This window comes from Colletotrichum scovillei (genome assembly GCF_011075155.1).
Source record: "Colletotrichum scovillei strain TJNH1 chromosome Unknown Contig00002, whole genome shotgun sequence".
NCBI lineage: Eukaryota > Fungi > Ascomycota > Sordariomycetes > Glomerellales > Glomerellaceae > Colletotrichum > Colletotrichum scovillei.
This window is the reverse complement of record NW_023336260.1, coordinates 3,383,059-3,403,790: the sequence shown is the minus strand read 5'-3', so window position 1 is coordinate 3,403,790 and position 20,732 is coordinate 3,383,059. Positions and strand designations below refer to the sequence as shown.

The 20,732-nt window shown below is 52.8% G+C and overlaps 6 protein-coding genes across 6 annotated transcripts; 2 read left to right on the top strand and 4 right to left on the bottom strand.

Moving 5' to 3' along the window:
- The first annotated feature begins 862 nt into the window (after positions 1-862).
- On the top strand, positions 863-3,072 carry HER10_EVM0013166 (uncharacterized protein). The gene is made up of 4 exons (XM_035482530.1): positions 863-1,308; positions 1,365-1,568; positions 1,623-1,788; positions 1,858-3,072. The coding sequence occupies exons 1-4, from the start codon at positions 995-997 to the stop codon at positions 2,977-2,979; spliced, it is 1,806 nt and encodes a 601-aa protein (XP_035337847.1). The 5' UTR covers positions 863-994; the 3' UTR covers positions 2,980-3,072.
- Positions 3,073-5,163: 2,091 nt separating this feature from the next.
- Positions 5,164-6,320, bottom strand: HER10_EVM0008013 (uncharacterized protein; the record flags this gene model as incomplete). Its single annotated transcript, XM_035477550.1, has 3 exons — positions 5,164-5,630; positions 5,708-5,795; positions 5,889-6,320. The coding sequence occupies 3 exons, from the start codon at positions 6,318-6,320 to the stop codon at positions 5,164-5,166; spliced, it is 987 nt and encodes a 328-aa protein (XP_035337410.1).
- A 2,139-nt stretch (positions 6,321-8,459) lies between these two features.
- On the bottom strand, positions 8,460-10,737 carry HER10_EVM0002887 (uncharacterized protein). The gene has a single exon (XM_035472580.1). It carries the CDS (start codon positions 10,028-10,030, stop codon positions 8,780-8,782), a length of 1,251 nt encoding a protein of 416 aa, XP_035337007.1. The 5' UTR covers positions 10,031-10,737; the 3' UTR covers positions 8,460-8,779.
- A 949-nt stretch (positions 10,738-11,686) lies between these two features.
- HER10_EVM0003450 (uncharacterized protein) lies at positions 11,687-16,204 on the bottom strand. Its single transcript, XM_035473125.1, has 3 exons — positions 15,858-16,204; positions 15,480-15,769; positions 11,687-15,387 (listed from the first exon to the last, which is right to left on the bottom strand). Exons 1-3 carry the CDS (start codon positions 16,180-16,182, stop codon positions 15,139-15,141), a joined length of 864 nt encoding a protein of 287 aa, XP_035337056.1. The 5' UTR covers positions 16,183-16,204; the 3' UTR covers positions 11,687-15,138.
- Positions 12,737-14,638, top strand: HER10_EVM0012103 (uncharacterized protein; the record flags this gene model as incomplete). The annotated part of the gene is made up of 1 exon (XM_035481506.1): positions 12,737-14,638. The coding sequence occupies one exon, from the start codon at positions 12,737-12,739 to the stop codon at positions 14,636-14,638; it is 1,902 nt and encodes a 633-aa protein (XP_035337764.1).
- Positions 16,205-17,425: 1,221 nt separating the features above from the next.
- Positions 17,426-20,421, bottom strand: HER10_EVM0001483 (uncharacterized protein). The gene is made up of 3 exons (XM_035471228.1): positions 18,530-20,421; positions 18,115-18,451; positions 17,426-18,052 (listed from the first exon to the last, which is right to left on the bottom strand). The coding sequence occupies exons 1-3, from the start codon at positions 18,733-18,735 to the stop codon at positions 17,450-17,452; spliced, it is 1,146 nt and encodes a 381-aa protein (XP_035336899.1). The 5' UTR covers positions 18,736-20,421; the 3' UTR covers positions 17,426-17,449.
- Between the last annotated feature and the right edge of the window lie 311 nt (positions 20,422-20,732).

Here is a 20,732-nt window from a genome sequence, read left to right as displayed (position 1 = left end):
CGGTGTTGGAGTCGGTGTCTCGACCGATTCTCGTGCCGGGAAAGGTTCTGTCGATCACGTCGAGTCAGCAACTGGATGCAGGGGTGGTTCTCACGGAGCATCAACACCAACAAACGAAGTAGGTCACAGTGCTCACTTACCAGCTCGTTTTTGACGGATGTAGTGGCGGGCAACATCAAGAAGTATACCGGCAACTATTGGTCCGACGAAGAAGAGTAACTTTTGCGAGGATGCGCCATCACAAGCTGGTGCAAGTCCAGACATATCAAGCCGCTCAAAGAGAGGCACTGGAGTGTTCTCTATTTGACTCTGCTGAAGCAGTGCCTTGCAGGTGTACTTGATTCCAGGAGAGGCCAAAGGAATGCTCAGTAACAAGAGTGCACAGCTTTGCGGCACGGCATACTTGGAAAGGGGGGGTGCCTCCCTTTTCTAGTCGTTGGATAGTCAGATGACCAACCTAAGCGTTGTAGTATGACCTCAGGCCGATGTTTCCCATTCCACAGCTTTCAGATTCGCTATGAAGGTCTTTGATACGAATAAGCCTACGGATACACCGCCTCATGAGCGCAATCTTTTTTTTTCCTTTTCAGGACTCGAAGGGACTCATTTCCGGGAGGCCTCAGACAAGAAGCAGCTGTGCCGCTCAGGGTTAAATGATACTGTAACCTGGATTCCCAAGTTGGCAAATAGGACAACCAACACAAGCCGTTGGACCAACCGGTGCGCTTTCCACACTCCCCGGAACTCCACTCAACGGTCTGAGAGATGCAGTATACCATGCCAGCTGAATCCAGGTTTATTATGATGGAGGGTACGGCCCCAGAGACTCTGAACTTTACCAAGAGTCCAGGACAACCCATACCCCTTCTCGAGTTTCCCCTGTGTGCCTTGTCTCTTCTCTCTAAGCCTTCTTGCTGTCCTATCTTCTTGTCTTCTTGTTTCTATCATTATCATTTTTTTTTTTCAAACTTCAAAGACGTGAGCTCTCGCCAACATGGCAAATACAATCAGTCCCGCGTCTATCCCCCCAATCACTCAACTGCGGGAGCAACTCGACTATGGCGACCCTCACCTACCAAGATGCCAGGCATTCTATGATAGTGTTCGGGCCTTCCGCAAGACCTATGAGACGAGCCAAGGTTGGGAAGGCAATACAATTCACGAATGGAGAATCCGAGAGCATCGAAGCGCTCTTGCTGAGATGGCACGAGCGTTCCTTGAGCTCCATGGCAATGGCCAACTGTTTTGGCCAGACGATAATACCAAGGGCAAAGCCAACAAGTTCAAGTATTCTACTGATGGTGCACGGTTAGCTACACCCAAAATCCGTATTCCAAACTCACAGCTAACAATGACGATTATAGAATCAGAAGAATCATGCAGCAGCTTTTTTGGCGGCTAAATCTCCAACAGCATCGGAACGAAAAGTACAAGAAGAACAAAGAGAAGGCGAGCAGCGTCGACAGAATGAGTGGAAGGGGCCTTAGTCACGAAGATCCAATCGACGTAGATGTCTTTGAAGATAGACCAGAAAGTCCCAGCACTTCGGGAAAGCCCAGTGCCTCAAGGTGCGTGATTGAATGTATACTGTTTGTCAAGATCTGATTTCTGACATACAGTAGCTCAAACACCTTTGTCAACTCTACAATTCATCCTCAGCACACCGACCCAAGTGTGATCGATCCCAACTTGGGCGATGCCGAACAACGCCTACCGGATGAACGTGCGGTCGGCAGCGATCCATACAGAGTCCCAGAAAGTCCGGAAATACACGTCCAGAATGCTCCAGTAAGCACACTTAGCTTTCCATTTCATCTTGCTTGCAACGAACGATCGCTCTGACACTTCTTACTCTAGCAGGACCTATACACCTTTGCAAGCATATCATCCGCTGCTCCGAACGACGATCGTCAGTTTGCACCCTACGCTGATATGGGCCCTCCACCCAAGCGACCGAGGCTTGACAAGGCCAAGCCTTCACGTATAATAACCATCAAGGCACCAAAAAAGCCTCGTGCCGAAAAACCTGCAATCGGCCTCAGAACGCACAGAAGCTCGCCACGCAAGCGAACAATCCGCCAACAACCGAATAGCGCAACACCTGAGCAACTCTTAGAACTCGATAGTCCTCCAAGCTCAGAGATCGCCGACGACTTGATACCGTCTGAGCCACAGCCGGTTCCTGATGCAGCCTTATCTACGGGCCTCCGGGTGCGGCTCAATCCTTTTCGAGCCACTGTCGAGAATGTCACAGACGAAGAGTTTGCCACGAACGCTTACGTCGACGAAAGAATCATTCAACTTCGCAAAGAAACTGAGATGCACCAGCCTCAGCCAGAGGAGACTTGCAACAAGAATGAACCTCCAGCTCCGGTGCAGCCAGCTGAAGCGGCACCTGACACACCACTGACACCACATCCAACAGTGACTGCTGCGCCGCAAAATGAAAAATCTGCGGCTGCTCTGCCAGAAGCGGTAAAGAGCGCAGAGGCCATTGTCCAACAACCACCCAGCGTCCAACAGCCACCACCCATCGCCCAACAGCCACCTATCGTCGACCGACAACTGAAGGATGCCTCAGTGCGGCCATTAGAAGTTGACTTTATGTACCGTGTGGTAACTAGTTACCCAACACGTCAAAGCTGTATTTGGGAGCCAGAAGGAAGCTTCCGAAGCAAGACGCTCGCCGAAGTCGTAGAAGAGCTGCCGAAACTGCCACTGCGGTTCGAGTGGTCTGAGCTTAACTACCTGTTGTTTCGCTTGGAAGCCCGGAATACGGCTGTTGCGGAGAGTGTCCCTTGTGGGAAAGAAGGAAAGTTTGAGTCTCTGAAGCGCAGTCTTACGAGATTCATCAGGGCATGCATCGCGGAAACCCCACCTGGGGAGAGCTTATCCGTCTTGCTCGAGATTGAGCCGCTGACGAGTTTGGATGCTGTGAAGAAGGCGGAGGAACTAGAAGATATTGACTTCGATTGGTGACGAATTTCACTGTACATATAATCGCAATCTTTTTTAATGCAAATACATATGGGCTTTGCGGATTGGAATCGCACGATAGACGTGAACGTAATCTTGTCGGGTGTCAGTCGCATTGGGAATCATTCTTTGTTGTTGGTCGTTATATGATATCTTCCGCTATGATTTCACATGTCGTCTTACCGAAGAAACTCATACACAAGTAGCGTAAGCAAGTGGGGTGATAGTGGATACTTATCAGGCTCGCCCACTACCAAGTCCACAGCATGCCGTCGGCCCGTCTCAAAGTGCTACCCCGCTCTAACGGAGTGGGAATTGGAGAAATACACGCGTGTAAGTGTCTCTCAGTGAAACGGCCATATGGTGTTCGCCTGATATAAGGTATACTGCCAATGATCTCGATGGAAGATGACATTGCTTGTCCACAGCTCCCATCCCAAACAAGGCAGTATAGAACATATGATCGGAGAGTGTTTCCCATTACACACAAAAGAAGTGTTCACTCCGTCACCGAGTCCCCTTCTCACTCAACAATCTTTGCGGCCGCAGATTCGGCCGTTACGAGCCTTAGTCTCTTTGGCAGGTGGTTGGATCTCGCCCACAACCTGGCGGACCCCGATTCCCTCGATCCTCAAGCTCTATACTCTCATCGCGAGACCTGATCGCCGCTCGCGTCAGGAGTCGTGCCGGAGACGCATTAGTGACAACAGGAGCCTAAAAGTCGTACTATTAGCATGATTTCAGTCGTTTCCTAGTGGTGAATCATTTGCAGTGGCTCAAAGAGGACTCATACGAGCGTTGCCAGGGCGAATGCTGAATGCATAGAATGACCCAACCCCAGGGCTCCACCACTTCCAAGGGCGATGGCACTAGCAAGAAGGAGGGCTCGAAACTGCATTTTTGCGGTTTCAGTCTATAAGTGTGGGAGCGATTTGTCAATCTTGGGTCAAGAAACGGTCAACTGGAAACTTGTGGGATTCTGGTAATGGCAATATCTGAATACACGTCGAGACCAAGGTGGTCGCACTCGAAGCCTTATATAGCTGGACCATTCTCCAAAGTCCAAGTCAGTGATGTCGTCGAAACACTTGTGTCTTTCTCAATAGCCTCGCCCGACTTACTCTCAATCTTTCAGCGGCCCACATAAAGTAGTTCTAAACAACGGGTGTTGCTCGTATGTATGTTCGATTAAGCTTTCTCTCAACACGCTCTGATTCGGTATTCATCGCTCTAGAAGCCTGTTTGACGATTCCTTTGCTTGGGTGCATTGTTCAGTCAGCGCCTCTAGGGCTTCAATGAAGGTCAAATCATAAAACATACAGAGTCAGAAACACCGGCGCCCACCGGGATGAAACCAGGCTGCGGAAATACCTTAGTTTTGCCTTGACTCAACATCTGGTCGCACCAATACTTAGGGGAAAGTTGGTAGAAAGACGCGTAAGAGGTGCTTGGCAGCCAGGACAAGGCATCGAATCCTACACGTACCTTATTGTGAGCCTACTCAAGATCTCAACATCGGCGTCGGTATTTGCTCTCGGCCGTAAATAGCCGCCGAAGCCGCGTCGTCATTGTATTAATGGGATCGATGATGATTCTTGAGCTGGCAACCTTATCGTCTTTGAGTCTTGCATTCTTCTGTAGCGCTTTCTTGAGAATTGGCAACTATAAGTGCCTGTACCTGCAAGACCACTTATCGTCTTTGAACTTAATAATCTTGTTGCAGACTTCTCGATGACTAGATAATATTTACCGCTGCCGTTAACTCGTCTATCCAATCTTATGAACAGGCACAAGTTTCTTCAGATACCAGTTTTCCAAGACCGGAAAGAAATCCTCTGGTGCAAAAGTCATTAGCGTTCGCCCAATATCGATTCCACTAGCCTTGTCCATGGCGTGCCGATGATACTTCGGTCTGAACTCGTTTCGTCCCCTGTTCTACAAATTCACTAATGTATAGGTCAATCATTGTTTCCATCCACCCATTTTAATGAAATCTGACCTTCTAGCGGAACTGGTAAGTCCTCGATCTCATAATAGTCAACGTATCAAGTTATTCGGAAAACAGTTGCCTGCTTGGGGGCTTTCCCGTGGTTCACACTGCAATTTGGAAAGGTACGATCGAATTTGACACCCTGAATCTCTGATGTATCTCAAGTCTGATGTATCACAAGTGTCATTCCCGACGTTTCAATCTTTTGCTTTAGTCCCCCTAACAAGAACAATGGATCTTTCAATCTCAAAAGGCCCCCCACCATACCTCTTGCCCAAATACTCAACGATCGCAGGCTTCAACTTGTGCCTTAATTTCTCCTTCTGCTCTCTAGACCAGTACCTCTCGACGGTGCCCGTAAGCAACGCCTCAAAGATGGTACAAAACTGCTCAGGATCTCTGAAAGTGATGGGCTTCGCTATGATCTCCGACTTGATCTCAGTCAGTCCGGACGCATTATACATAGCGGCCGCAAAGTAGGGGTCATCCCATGCGCCAGGTGACCAGAGTCCCGTTAGATGACATGACTTTTGAGGCCACGGAACCGGTTGCTGCCCAGGGATGCCAAAGTTTGCGACGGCGTCGCGGGTGTCGGAGACCCATCCTTCTGTTGCCCATGTAGAGCTTGCGATGCGGCCGCCTGGCTTAAGGACGCGGCATAGTTCTGCTTCTTGATCAGGAACTGGGCGCCTCATGGAGCCACCGCAATGCAGTGATCTGTTCATTGGCATGTGGACATACCTGCTAGACCTGCGTAGGGTTCAGCTACAACCATCAAAGCCATACCAACAACGATGTAATCGAAGCTGTCTGACTCAAAGGGTAGGCTCTGAAATCGTTAGTATCAGTATCATGGTCGCTCGCATCGAGCCGAGTTGGTAATGGACAATCAGGATGGCGAGTGAAATGGAAAGAAGCCTACTGCAATATCCGCCTGGACTACCGTCGCATCAGTCCAGCCGTCCTTCCTAACTCGGCCCCTGACATGCCCAATTTGACCACCACTAGAATCAGAACAAGTCAGCCTCACAAGCCCCTTTCCACCCTGACCCGTCGTCTTCAGCATCTCTTGGATGCGGGCCGAGACCACGCCTGCACCGCAGCACATATCAAGCACCTCGATAGGCTCAGTGAGCGAAGCAATGTTGTCTTCGGTCAGACCGCAATAGTCCAGCAGCGGCTGTGTAATTGGAGCAGTGATGTACTCGGTGTTGCGGTAGATGTTCCCGACCTTGGGGTTCCGCCAGAACGTGGTGTGGTTGGCCCTGTCTCCCGCGGGGCTCAGGGCCGCGGGGTTGAGGAAGAGTTTGGATTGGCCGGGTGTTCCCTGACCTGAGTGGGTGTAGGATGCCATGCTGATGGTGCGCAATTTGATGGATCGGGGTACAGTCGGAATGGAACACAGTTCGAATCTCTTTGATAGATGTAGAGTGGCAAGTAAGTAGGAAAGCTCGTAAGCTCTCGTAATGGGGCTGGTCCAAAGGGCAACATTTTATACAATTCTTCGTCGGTGCCATTGAGCATTTTTATGCATCATTATGAGGCGTTCTATAGTACCGAGAGCGAAGCTGTAAGGTGATAACGCATTTGAGATGACTTTACAGGTATAATGCAAACCCTACGGGTAGAGACAGATGATAACTCCCACTTTCCGAAACTAGACTGAAGATTGATAAAGATAGGCGGAACCGAATCCTATTCACAAAGGCAAAATTTGGTCTACTCCATCGCGAAGCTAAAGTCCGACGGCCATGCGGCTCGTCAGATCTTGCTCCTGGTCGGGGAGGAATACTGATCCGGCCGAGACACCATTGGTAGCCCATTGCGGCTTCGTGTGTACAGATGATGAGATGAGGATGGGCTGAGGTGATAATATCTTGAGTGCGTTGCCTCTGCGCCCCAACAACTTTCTCACATGGCAGGACGTATCGCTCCGGGTTGGATTCGCACTTAGACATCCCTTTCCACCCTCTCGGCGACTGCCTTTGATTACCGTCAAGCATGTGCTAGGCCCTAACTTCAATAAGCTATCGGATTGTGAGAAGGAAGAGCCGGTAAGGCAACCAGCTCACCGTGGGGGTAGGTTTGTTGTTAAGCATGAGAGTTTAAGCATAAGTGAGGTGGAGTAGAACCCCGGTGGGATGCGAAAGTTGTTGGGGAGTAGAGGGCTGGGGGACGCTCAGGATCGGTGCGAGGCACTTGGACCCATCCCGACGGCGTTTCTCTTCATGTGAGACCGCCGATTATCAAGACCCCGCTCCGTGGCCGGTGGCGCTGTGGAGCGTCCCCCGGGCACCATCGCGGATGGTTTCCGGCGAGTTTCAACCTTACCGCTCGTGGTAACGAGCGCGGACATCCCGAGGTGTGTGTCTTGCTTTTGATTATTGCTAAGGCCGGGTGCCAGTCATAGGCAGTTTCTCGGGATGACAAGCAAAGAGTTTGATGGTATTTTCACAACAGGCTCCCCGATATCCATGCTTTACTCGCTATATTGGCGTGATTGAAGATACGTATATGCACCGTCCGAGGGATTTAAGTGCTTCTCTAGACACAAGAAAAATGTCTCTGGTATTTCATGGCTTTTAATGAGTAATCATCAATAATAGTTCCCTTTGCATGGCCCCGAAATGCCAGCTCACAGTATGTCGGCAACTCAGTCTCTAGCGACACAAAACCAGTCCGATCAATAACCTGTGTTATCCAGTCAAGAAAAGTCCCAGACATTAGTGGGCTACACTTCCCGCCATTCCCGATTATCACGGGAGCCATGCTTGGGAAATACAAAGCTACACGGGGCTTCCTCATACGAAAGCACTTCAGCATGAGTTGAGACACCGTGAAATATAGTGACGCACATTTGTTGTAGGCTCGTTTGACTTGGAGTACCATCTCTATTGAATAAGGTTAAGGTAAAGTACTTCGTAAACACTATGAGGCATGGACAAAGGCGACAAGTCTTACAAATCCACTAGGCAATAAATCTCGGCGACAAGTACGCGTTCTACCTAGGTACCGTAGGATGATGCGCGACGACTCGAGGACGAACCGCGCACCCTCCCTACTTATTTAGTACTTACCAAGCAGCTTGGGAACAGCCTCACCAGGAACCTGGCCCCCACGACTTCGTAAAGAACAAGCACATGATTCACATCCAACCCCAACCCAAAAATAAATCACAACAAATAGAGACAAGAACTTCTTCCCCCTATTGACGTCATGTTCCCAAGAGAAGGGCAAGAACAAAAACGTGGCAAGGTAAAGCAAGGAAGGGTAAGGTGAGTTAGACACTAGTCGGGAGGGTAGCAAGGTCACTCGACACCACCAACTCAAGGCAAAGATACAAGCAAGCCACCTGACACTGTCAGACGGGTTGGGCTGTACCCAAAACGTGAACTTACCGAGAAACCGAGACCGTCACGACACCGACATCACGTTGTCGCGCGAAATGGTTAACGGATCAGATAAACGGGTGCGGCATCGACGTTTTCGATGCGTGCACGCGGTTGTTTCTTCGTTGTGTATCTTACATTGTTGTCTTTCTAAAACACGCGTATCCCTGGAACGTTAGTTATTTGAGGCCATGCGCCGAACGGAGAGTCATGTTAATCATGGAACAAACGTGTCTGCAGACCGATACATGAAAACGGGAAGACAAAATGATCGCTTATAACTGGGTACGCGCGCGCGTGTTCGCACAGGCGAAGGGTGAAGCAGGTCAGGTAACTGAGAAAACGGATTAGAACTCATGATACAATTGTATGTACACTTGATGGACATATATACAGCGCCCGCCGTCCCCGGCCGGCCTGCATGCTAGTCCAAGCCTCTTCTACGATCCCTTGCCGCCAATGCCCGCACGCGTGCGGCGTCAGGCTGCGGCTTCTGAATACGGCACGCTGATTCTTCGGGAGTCCTCCTACTGATACTACTACTGCTAATGCCCTTTGCGGGGCTGGCGTCACGACGGCGTAGGAGATGGGGTATCTTGGGTGAGGATGCGCGGAAAGATTGGGGTATCGAACGGAAAGGAGATTTGCTGTCAAGGTAAGACGCCGCCGTTGTTGTTGTTTCTGGTTTGGGTGTTGGTGTTTCTGAAGACTCCATCACGTCGTCGTAGAGGTCGAAGGGAAGCTGGGTTGTCGGGAACTCTTCTTCGCAGTCGTCTTCTTCAATGGCGCTGTCGGTGTATTCGCTAGGTTGCTCCTCCTCCACGGTAGATTCACGCGTCAAACGGTGCTCTTCTAGATCAGAGACCGACGTCGTCAGAGAGTCGGGATCTTCAGACTGTGAGGTGTCTTCTTCCTCGTCGTCGTCTTCGTCATCGAGACACTGAAGCCGTCTCTCTTCTAGTCGGCCGGACTCGGATCCAGAAAAGGATAATGTTCGCGCGGGCGTGAGGTTGTGGAGGTGGTAGCTGTGGTCGTGATCATGATCGATTGGGGACGACACAGAGGTATCGGAGTGCATCGTCATGGAACGAGGAGAGAGAGGGAGATCTGTGGTGATGGCGGAGGAAGAGATAGAGGTCGAAATGTGAAAAGGCTCATGCGTCATAATGGGCTTATCGTCATCATCATCGTGAAAGAAACAGGGACCGTCGTCGAGACTGCTAAGGTTGGTGCTCGCGGTGCGAGAGCTGCATCGATCACTGAAGGAGGTACCGGTGGAAGATGCATAGTAGCCTTGCGCGCATGAATAGTCGTCGGGGAGGTAACTTGAGAACAGTCGCACCAGGGAGTCGAGCGAGCGTGTTCGAAAGAGCTGCAGAGCGTACGACCACTGCGCCGTGCCGACGAGCTTGGGGTTCGCAATGATCTCGACAGCAGCGAGATCGAGCGACATGTTGAGTTCCTTCAAGCGTTGTTCCTTGCGGTCAGCCATGAGGCGATGGAACTCGTCGGCGGTGTCGGCGATGTGGGAGATCTCGCAGACATCATTGTGAAAGGCGTCGGGGTCCTGGATGCTGGAAGGGATCGTGTTGTATTGGTCTTGCAGTTTGGTGGAGAGATCATCTCTCTTCATCCCAAACTTCCAGAACGGCCAAGCGCAACCTGGTTCGTCCATGTTAGGGCGAGGCCGTACTGAAGAGGATAGTCGACGACGAGAAGTAGTTGTCGATTGGTAGTAGAGGGAGTCGGAGTGGAGAGAAGAGTCGGTTCAGGTGGTTCGGCGGAAGGGAATGAAGGGTGGCTGGTGAGGCCGGTGGCTTCCGTTTGCTCGATGGAAGAAATGGTTGTTTTTTAGTGACGACATGAAGAACATTTAGATGCAACTGCAAAGGGTATCCATTGTGAATATTCAGGTGTCCGTGAGGAGCGAAAGGTGAATGTCGGGGTTGTTGATGGGCTTGTTGGTGATGAGGATGGACGGTTTCAGGGCGTGGGGACACCGAGGAGAGCGGGAATGAGTTGGTCGGGGGGGTGCCCGGACGCAATGTGCGTGAAGCCAGAGTCGGACGAACTTCATGCCGATTCAAAACATCGCCAAAAGTCACGTGTGGCCGGAGAGAATTGCAAAGATGACGGGAAAGTGCAAGGGACCCGGAGACGCTAGCGGCACACTAAGCAGCACTAGCGCCAACAGGAGGCCCTACGACTAGGGGGTACCCCTGCTGTGTCCGACGAAATCGGAACACGAGGGCAAGGCTTGCCTGGCTTTTCCAGACTCCGCCACTCTAGCGAGCCAATAGAAAAAGAGGGAATGATGCAGAGTAGCATGGTATTTTCAATCGTAGCCAATGGAAGCCCTTACTAAGGCTGCGAGCGTCAGAGCGGGTCCACTCACGCAAGCCACGAGACGATATCTTGGGTTGGCCCGGGCGCAGGCAGTGAACCACAGCCAGGCTCTGCTCTCACTCACTCACTTTTCCCGCACTCTCCGTCTGGCTCGGAGCGTGAATGTGAGTCTTCAGTTGGGCTTTCAGGTTTTCGTTTCGGTGGCGATAGAGAGCCTGCTTCTGTTGCTGCGTGAGGATGATGGAAAAGGAAGAAGAGTTGGTTGGGTGAAGGTGACAAGAGTCGGCAACAGAAATCCAACAGGATGGCTCAGTCATCAAGCCTCGCTTCCACAGCCAATCACCGAGTGACCCTCTCATCGTTGGCTGTTCTCACTCAGTCGAGGCACATTTCGACTCATCAAGATTCATCGAAACCCACACATTTCGCAGTGTCATTGCCTCATCCCGACTTGCGGTATTCAATACTATCATGGCTTGCGACCTGTCTTCAGTCAGTCTGACACCTCAGTCTGGATCTCCCGACAAACTGCTTCCTCATAAGAAATATCTTCCGCACCTGTCCCAGTCACGGCCGGGCCGCTGTCTTTGTTTCTCCAATTCTCATCTCATTCGCCTTGACGCGTGAATACGGACAGGTCAAGTGACTTTGTCCCGTTCATCCTCATTGCGTCAGGTTATGGTCAACTGTCAGGGGCCTGGCGGGCACTGCGAGACCTGCAGACCATCGTCTCACTCACAATGATCGATCCTCCTCAGTGTGCGCCGTTCGGACAGTTGAATGAGAGGCGCTGTTGTGGCTGAGAGATAGTCAACGTTCCGGTTTGGCTTGATGAGCGACGAAGCGCTGAAGGCTGTCGCTCGTTCGATGAAGCTAATGTCACTTCCCACAATAAGTCTGCCGATGGGATACCTCTGCCCCTCTGTCGACCAGGGCTGACAACAGGTCAGATCTCAAATGGGAACGATCTCTCCCCTCTGGGCCTCCAGCGCCATGCCTGGTTGGAAGCCCTGCAGCCCGGCCAGCCCATCATTTCAGTCGATTTTCCTCTTCCCCTCACCTCTTCTCCAAGACCAAGGCCAACCGGCCCTAGGCACCAGTCTCGTTCCACAGGGTTCGATGACTCTTTAAACCTAGGGATATGCGCGCGTTCCAAACTCATCTTCCGTACTCAGTGCGTGTGTTTCGTCCTTAGTTGCGGCCACACACAAAGATATCGCTGAACGTGCTGACACTGAGCGAATCTCACTCAAACACTCAAGTTGCTGCTAGAGCAGCGTAATCTTACAATTAGTATCTTTGCCCTGCTGGTCGGCCGATAAACTACTTGAGGCTGAGACTCCATCAGCAGGCCCTCCCATAAGGTCCCAAGGTCCCTCCCCCCGTCAGCTCAAGTCAGCTCAACCCCGTTCACTCCCCGTTTATCCCGTTCCCCGCCGTCGTCTGCTCTCCAGTTGACATTGGGCTCATCTGTCCATTTGTTCATCTGACGTCGACTTCTGTCCGTCTGCCCTTCTCCAACACTCCGACAGAACAGCTTGTTGGCAGTGCTCAGGAGGCTCATTAATGCCGTGCTGTTCCTGCATCTGTACCTGGCAGAGAAACTGTTTCTCTCCTCCTGTTCCTTTCCCCTTTTCCCCATTCATAAATCACGCCTCGGCCAACCTACAGACCGCTGCGCTCTGAACCCTGCCCATCGCAAAAGATCTAACCACGCTCACCCTGCCGCGCACCATCTCACTCTCACTCAACTCGCCTGTCTGCCTGGCCATACCAGGATAGACGACATCTTACCTCACACCAAACTTACGTGTCCAGGCCAACCCGTCCCGGCCAGACTCACTCACCTCATTGCCACTGCGACGACAACGACGACTCACACCTCTCACCCCACGACCCGCCGTCCGGAGTGCCTGGCGTGGTCCCAGAGTCCATCTCCCTGTAAGGTATCCGTAGCTGCCGAGCCGCCATCGCAAATCGAACCGCGCATGGGCCACGGGAGGCTAGGCAACATCGTCATCCCTTCCCTTGCTTGATGGGAGACCGCCGGATCCGCGGCTCGGAGGAGCCGTCGGAAGAAAAGACAGAACCGTTCTCTCAATCTGAAATCGATGCCCGTATGAGAAACATCCGCGTAGAGGAACCCTTTGACCTCATCTCGGGCGACCCCGTGCCGCTCGACAAGCTCCGTGTTGAGGAGCACCACCACAAGCAGGGCATCCGCATACTCGTCCGACCCCTTACTCGGAGCCGCTCGGTGAGCCCGGGCAACTACAATTGCCAGTGGCTCGCCCTCCGCGCCGAGGTTGCCTCTGAGCAGGAACCTCAGCACAAGGTGCTCGCCGTCTCCCAGACGTCCCGGGACATCAAGTTCTCCGTGCGCATCCCGCCGGAGCGGTTGGACGACAACACGCCCCGCCCACCACTGTGGTGCGAGCTCTACTATGATCCGACGAGCGATAACCAGATCCTACTGAACAGGTCCGAGGTGCCCATCTCATTAACGAGGATATCCGACGGTCCAGGTTCTTGCGCCAGCTGGGGAGTCAATCCGGGAGCCCCCAAGGCGCTGTCACCAGGAACATGGAGGATAAACGTTCGCGATGTTGAAGTGCTCGACTTTAGGATCCTGGAGAAGCGGCCCGCCTACTTCAAACATGCCGACTCGGACCTCAAAGACGAACTCCCCTCAAGCTCAAACTCGGATGCCCTCAACGCCTCTGGTAAGCGGTCATTCACCGCCGACGATGGTGAGCCACGGTCCGAGAAGAAGGCTCGTACGACGGAGGAGGCCGGCATGGTGAAGAAGGAAAAGGAAGACGGCGTCATCATGTTCCTCAGACCACAAGCACAACCCCTCGTATTTCCCCTGCCCACAGAAGCCAAGGGCAGAGAGCTTGTGGCGACAAACGGCCACGCCCTCCTGGACATGCAAAAGGACGAGACGGTCGTCATCCCCGGCGGCTGCGAGATCGACGAGTACACAGTCTCCAAGCGCGACCAAATCGCCTCCACCGCCCTCTCCTCCGTCTTCACCGCAGAGCACTCCAATGTCCCAGACGGCATCGTCACCGTCAAAGTCCTTAAGACCCGCACCGCCAACGCAACCGCCAACACCGCCTCAAAGCCCCAGGATAACAACGAGCGCAACGTGATCCGGCAGGCCGACATGTGGCTCCGCGAGTACCAATCCCAAGATGACCTCCGCCACGAGTCCATCGTAAAGCTCTACGGCGGCGATGCCCGCTACCTTTCTCTCTACATGGAGCACGTCGACGCAAAGGACCTCAGCGCAAAGGGCGTCTGGCGCTCCCAGCTGGATCACAGCTTCCTCGGCGACCGCGCCGACGCTTTCGCCATCGCGCGCGACATCAGCGGCGCCCTGCACTATCTTCACAGCAAGAACCTCGTCCACAACGACATCAAGCCCGCCAACATCCTCTACTCGCCCTCCCGCGGCGCCGTGCTCTGCGATTTTGGCCTTTCGACGCACACCAGCGGGCCCGTGACGACGGGTGGCACGCCGTACTACATCCCGCCCGAGTTCATCGGCAAGAAGCTCCGTGGCCCGCCGTCGGATGTCTGGGCGCTCGGCGTGACGATGCTCTACGTCCTCGGCAAGATTCCCTTCCCGGACGCACGCTCGCGGAAGCAGGCGAAGCAGACGGCGCTGTACTGGATGATTGCCGACGTGAATCGACCCCCGCCCCCGCCGAACCCGCAGCAGAGGGGCCCCGCCCAGCCTTGCCCTGCTGTGGATCAGATGTACAGATGGCTGAGCGAGGTTGCGGTGGCGAGGGAGAAGCTTTACCCGCGCGACAAGCTCGAGCGGCTTGTTTCTGATATGTTGATACCCGCGCCGACACAGCGCATCACCATGGCCCGCGTTGTGAGAGAGCTATATGTTATGGAACAGCAGGCTCTCGCAAAGAGGTGATCGACTGCGATCACCAGCACCTTTTTCTTATGTTCTGGCATGGATTTAATCTGGATTATACGTTGTCGTTTCGGTCGAGATAGACGTCACTGCTCCGGCAGTGCGGGCATGAAGCTGCATGATGTTTGCGAGAGATACCACTGATGTTGAGAAAGTAGCATGCATGGTTTTGAGTAAGTGCTTTTTGATTGATTGGTTTTGGGGATTCACGCCGGCCTCGTTCAGTAACATTGACGCAGGTCAGGCCGCACTGCATTTGGTCATATTTGGACATGGTTCGCATCTCATATATACACATACATATATCTGAGCATAGCATCTTTTGAGAAATTTCCTTTTCATTATCATATCGGTCGTCCAGAGGATGCACTGGTATCAAGCATTCATGTACATTAGAAGCACAAACACATTTCTCATGCTGTCCCCTCTTCCGTGATAAATGTCAGATGAAGACATTATCTTTACCTCCCCGTGTCGCTCTCCGCGGCCGGTACATAGTCTTACAGGCTCATGCCGAAGACAAATGCCATGCTGAGACCAACGACCGACGAGAGAGCGAGCATGTGGGCTCCGCTGCCTGCTGCGCCGCTGGAACCGCTCCCGGAGGTGGAGTTGCCGGTGCTGTTCCCGCTGGTGCTGTTGGTTCCGTTGGCGCTCTGCTCCTTGATCGTGTGGACCGTTACGCCCTCCGTCTTGCACTGATCCGAGGGGAGGGTGGTGGCGTTTGAGGTGAAGCGGATGTCGGCGCACTACATCGTCCATCACGTTAGCATCCTTTCCACATAACTATTCTTTCAACCAGCATCCACGGTACTTCATCAAAGGAGAGAGTAAAACATACGTTGTAGAGTCCAGATCCAGACTCGCCAACAGTAACAACCTGGATACTTCCCCTCTGACCATCCTTTGCGGGCGTCGGCAGCGCAAGCTTCTCAACGCAGAGGGTGCCGGAGCCAGTAGCGTTCCAGAACTGCGGGGTCAGGGTGATGTTGTGCGTTGTGACGTTGCCGCCGGACTCGAGGCCGAGGTTGATGAAGACGTAGGTCCAGTCGTGGTGCAGGTCGAGCTCGATGGAGCCGCCGTCCAGGGGCCAGTCTGTGACGTTGCCTCTGCCATAGGGGACGCCGGCACCTGGTGAGGAAGTCAGCTTGTGTCACTTGTCGCACTCGAGTTACGGGGAGACGAAGGCAAGAGTGACTGGGAAAAGGAAGAGCCGTACAAGGGTAAGTCCACTGAGAGTAACCCGTCAGGTTCGTTCCGCTGAGGGTATCAGCGCGCCATGAGGGGTATGCGAGACCGAAATGAGCAGACGCAAAGTTGGCGGCGCCGAGGGCGAGCAGGAGGGTCTTGGGGGCCATGATTGCAATTGATTTGAGATCGACAGAGCTTCTAACTTTGTACAGCGGGTCAGATGGAGAGATCAGCGATGGAGGAGAACTGCCAAGGATATGAAGAAGAGGATGGCTGGAGGTACCATAGCTTGACTTCTGCGAGGCAAGCACTTTTATAAACAAATCATCCTTCGCACGCAAGACCTGCAGCATACCTTAAATGGGTAGCTTATCCTTACCTTTGGGATGTCACGTAGACAGGGATCTGAGCTGTAAGCATCGTGGCAGGTAGACTAAGGTAGGCCAGCTTCCGCGCGAAGGAAACTCCCTCACACGCCACAATGTGAACGGCCTAGACTTCTTACGGCGCTGCCATGTGGTGCGGCCTTATGAGAAATAGCCTGCTGGCGGATACACTGTAAAATAACAGCAGCATCTTGGGGCCTTGGGCTGTCCTCATGGCGACAGGGAATAGGAATCACAAAAGCTTCGGACTGAAAGACCGAGAGGCGAGCAGTTCCGCAACGGGGAAATAGACCAATGGAGGGCACCAATTGAGCAAGTTTATTTCCCTCAGGCAAGGTACCTGAGTCTAGCGAGAATCTGGCTGGTCTTTGAGAGAGAGATTACCAAAGAGCCAAACAGGCGGCCCAGATGTTTCCTTCGTGGAAAAAGCTCGTTTGGCTGACTTGAGGTTGGGCGAGAGGCTCAAGATGGGAATGGTCCCCTTGTTCAGCCGGCGAATCAGAGTTGGTGGATGGCGGGGGCGGGGGAGCGGCGGGCGCTAGCGCGGATGCAAGTATCTTGCTCAAACTCACGCACTCTCTCCCCAGGTCGTAGCTCCCGAATGAGCGTTGCTCAGTACTGAGGAGATGGCATTTACTGATTGGCCAAAAGACGCGAAAAACGACGGTGGTTGCGGCGGCTGGAACGAGCTGGGTTGTTTGTTGTCGAGGCAATCCGTTGTATGAGGGCGGTCTGTCAGCTGCTCCGGAGTTGTTTTGGGAGCTGGAGTTGGATAACACGTGGGCGTAACTTACCGATGTCTCTCGATTGCTTGGTCCAAATCATCTCGAAAGATGCTGACGCTGCTGTCATGTTATGTGACAAGGTGTTAAAATGTTGACAGCGCCTCGAGATGCAGCTGGCAGGTTGGTTAAGGGGATGTTGGATGGTGCTCAGAATATCGCAATAGAAACTGGAGTTTAAGTGCGACAAAATTCCATATGGCATAACAACGCACTATCAAACGATATACAAGACATTTTTGAGTTCAAGGCGATTCGGAGAATAGGTGTAGACTACTAAAATAGCATTATGTATGCAATACATCGTATATTTTATCTCTCAAGCTTCAAATGCACCAAGAGATGACGCCTCGGCACAATGACTTCAATGTTCTACAACAAAAAGTCATGAAATATCTACTACAAAAAGTATGTACGATGATGAATATGCAGCCGATACAAGACCAACTTTGCTACAACTTGGGAAGCTGGTTGAGAGACCACAGCCCAGTCTCATCCGTATACTGCTCCCCACCAACAAACCCTCCAGAAACAGGTCCCCTACCAGCCTGCCAGAAAGGTATCGTGACAAAGATATCCTTGCTCGTAATATTCGCCACAAACACTCCGGCATCACCCAAGTCCCATCGCATAATCATCCCAGCAGGCGCCGGCGTCCCAGGCACAAGCGGCCAAATCTGCCCCTCACCCCATCCCAGCGTATTATTCAAGCGGTCAACGCATCGCGACGCAATCACGTGGCCGTCCTCGTAGGTCGCGAGGTACTCGGAGCTGATCTCGGTGCCGTCCTGCGCGTGCGAGTGCCACCAGACGACGGCATATGGACCCAGACGGGCATGACCCCAAAAGGCGGCTTGGATTGCTTCTTGGAAGGGGCGGTCGACCCAGGTTTTGTCGTGGTAGCCGTAGCCGGAGAAGGACATTGCCGTGTCGCCGAGCGTGAGGTCGACTGTGGCTTCGGCGTCGGGGAGGGCGTTGGCCCAGGCTACGCCTTCGACGTTCTTCTCGTTTACGCCGGCTGCGTCGGTGCCGCAGGTATAGTGAGGGGCAACGGTCTGGAAGTAGTCATTATGTCAGTCTCTCAGCCATGGACTTGAATCAGTAGACGTGTACTCACGTTGCCTCGCAAGATGAGACTTCCATAGATACCAGTCTCGGGAGAGTTGATGGTTACGTTATACACCGGTCTCGGCTGCAGCAAGCTCGAGCCCGACCAGCTGACCTCGCTGCCGCCGAAAAAGTCGACGCGCATGCTCTTGTCCGCCCGCTCGGTGATGTTGGCGTACTCGGAGTTGACTCCGTAGCTGAAGGCAGTGCCGTTCGCAAAGGACCCGAACAGGGAGACGTGGTACTGCGTGGTGCCGACATCCGCGCCGTTATCGGTCGGTCTCTGGATCTCAAAGTTGAAGACGACGGTCTCGTTAGTCGAAGGGTTCATCGCGTCAAAGTACCACCTGTGGGTACATGTGTCAGTCAAATGTGTGGCAGGACGCAGCAGGGGGGTAAGCTGCACGTAGGGTCTGATGACGTACGAGTCAAAGGTAGTTGCGTTCGGGCCCGGGTCGATCTTGAAGAAGTCTGCTTCTCCAAGAGCTTCTGTGGTGAACTGGACCTTGGTCGTGCCATTATAGAAGTCTTTGCCGAGTTGAATGACCCGATCTCCGGTGGTTGTCTCTGCAGAGCAGGTAGATGCCGAAACAGCAGCTGCAGCCAACAGACAAGCTTTTGTAAGCTTCATGACGTAGTGTAAATGATCGTGAAGCGTGTTAAGATAGAGTCTCTTGAGACAAGAAGCTGTTTCGTAGATCAACCTGGATGTTTCGAGGATCGCTGCATGTTGGCTTATATAGAGCAGAACAGACTGCCATCATTCAGAACTCTGCTGCGCCGAGAAAAGGGGAAACTCGGCTCAAGGTCTTCTCGCTATTGCCCCCCTACGAACATAGCCGCAACTCTTCAGTAGAAGCTATTGAAGCCGACCAAGCTCCCCTGACATCGCACCCCAGAACGAATCAGCCGAACGCTCCGGTGTGGAAGCCGCATCGAAAAACGCTCATGTGCTCATCCTGCGTCTTTCTACGGATGCAAGATATTGCAGCGTCGAAAGGTTGGTGGATTACAGCATCAACTTCGGTCTCGGTTCACCCCGTAATTCGACTCGCAGCTCGGTTTCGGTTTCGACGGTGGTGTTCGCTTCAGGGAGTCTGTAGTTCGTCATTTCCCGTTCGTCATGCCCACCTTGCTAAAGGACCCCGAAGGACCCCGAGCGCCGCAAGTTCCTATCTCCGGATGGAACCTCATTACGTGAGATGTCGGCGATGCGTCCGCCGGCCTCGGTCGAAGCGCAGCCTCCGGATCCGGGGTTGGACCGTGGCCCCAGCCGCCCGGGCACCGCTCCGGAACTTCTCCACTTCTCGGTGTAGACGTCTTCATTGGCTTTGGTCACTCCAACCGCCAAGCTCGGAGGCAAGGACGCTGAGCTTTGACGAAACAAAGTTTGGCCCATCCCCGCTGCTGAGTCTATCTCGACCTCATTCGAAAACACCCCACCACACGTCCAGTCGGCGCTCACGAAGCTCGCGGCTTGCGTGAGCAGATACGATTTTCGCGATCAATCAAGCGCCGAGCAGACAAGAAGGCGCGCAAAATCGCGAAAGAGATCACAAGCTGAGTAAGCTTAACCAGCGTCGATGGTTTAGTGGTAAAATTCTCCGTTGCCATCCAGCAGCGTCGGGGAGCCGGGGGTTCGATTCCCCCTCGACGCAGTTCTTTTGATTCGCAGGCCAAATCCGTCTTGTTGTGGGCGGTACATGCTGTGATTTTTGTTTCTGATACCTCAGACTCAGTTGCAATGGTGAACTATCGTCGCGTTCAGCCCCTGTTGGCTATCATCTTGATGCTCAATTGACACCTCGGTATAATCCACCGTGACGGAAACCCGTTTATGGGACGCAACGCCGTCAGATTCAAGGTCGTATCGGACCGAATGGTGTTAAAATAGTTGTCGCATTTTCCCCGACTGGGATGATTGGCTTCTTCAACAAGACGAGCCTTGGCAGTCAAGAGCAAGAGTGTAAGATCTGGGGAGACTTCGGGAGCGCCTAAGCAAAGCGTTGAAATACGGGCTAGCGCAACATCGTATCAGATCGTTGCGCTACGCCGCGGTGGCATTCGCGAACGTGTACGAGCTATTATGTCGTCGGCGTGGATGGAATGGCATCGTGCGATGGGACGTTATCTTCTGGCTGCGACGATGCAAACGATGCGAGCTCTGATACCAGAACCACGGCAGTCAAAGCAAAGATATCTTGCCCGATTGACTCAACGTAAGGCGACCAATAATGGATCAATAATTGAGACCAAAAGAAGGGTCACCGAAGATGTTGCATCATATGTGCCCTGATTTCCAGTGTTGAGAAATGGGCAACGGCGCGATTGGCATGAAATGGACGGGGAAAGTTGCGGCGGCCTCAAGTCACTCGGTATCTTTTCTCGCGCCATGTGGGGCACTGCTCGAAGCGAGCGAGCCAATGGATCCACCCAGAGAAATCCGCCCACCATTCAGCCCCGTCGCACCTGCATGGGTACATTGATGCTGACCATTACGATGCTCAACCAAAGTTCTTTTCATTTAGCAACACCATATACCTCTTTAAATTCTTGGATGGTGTCTTGAGTTGTAATAGAAAATATTTAAAAGCTATCCAGGTTTTCAAGTAAATTTATAGCTCACCT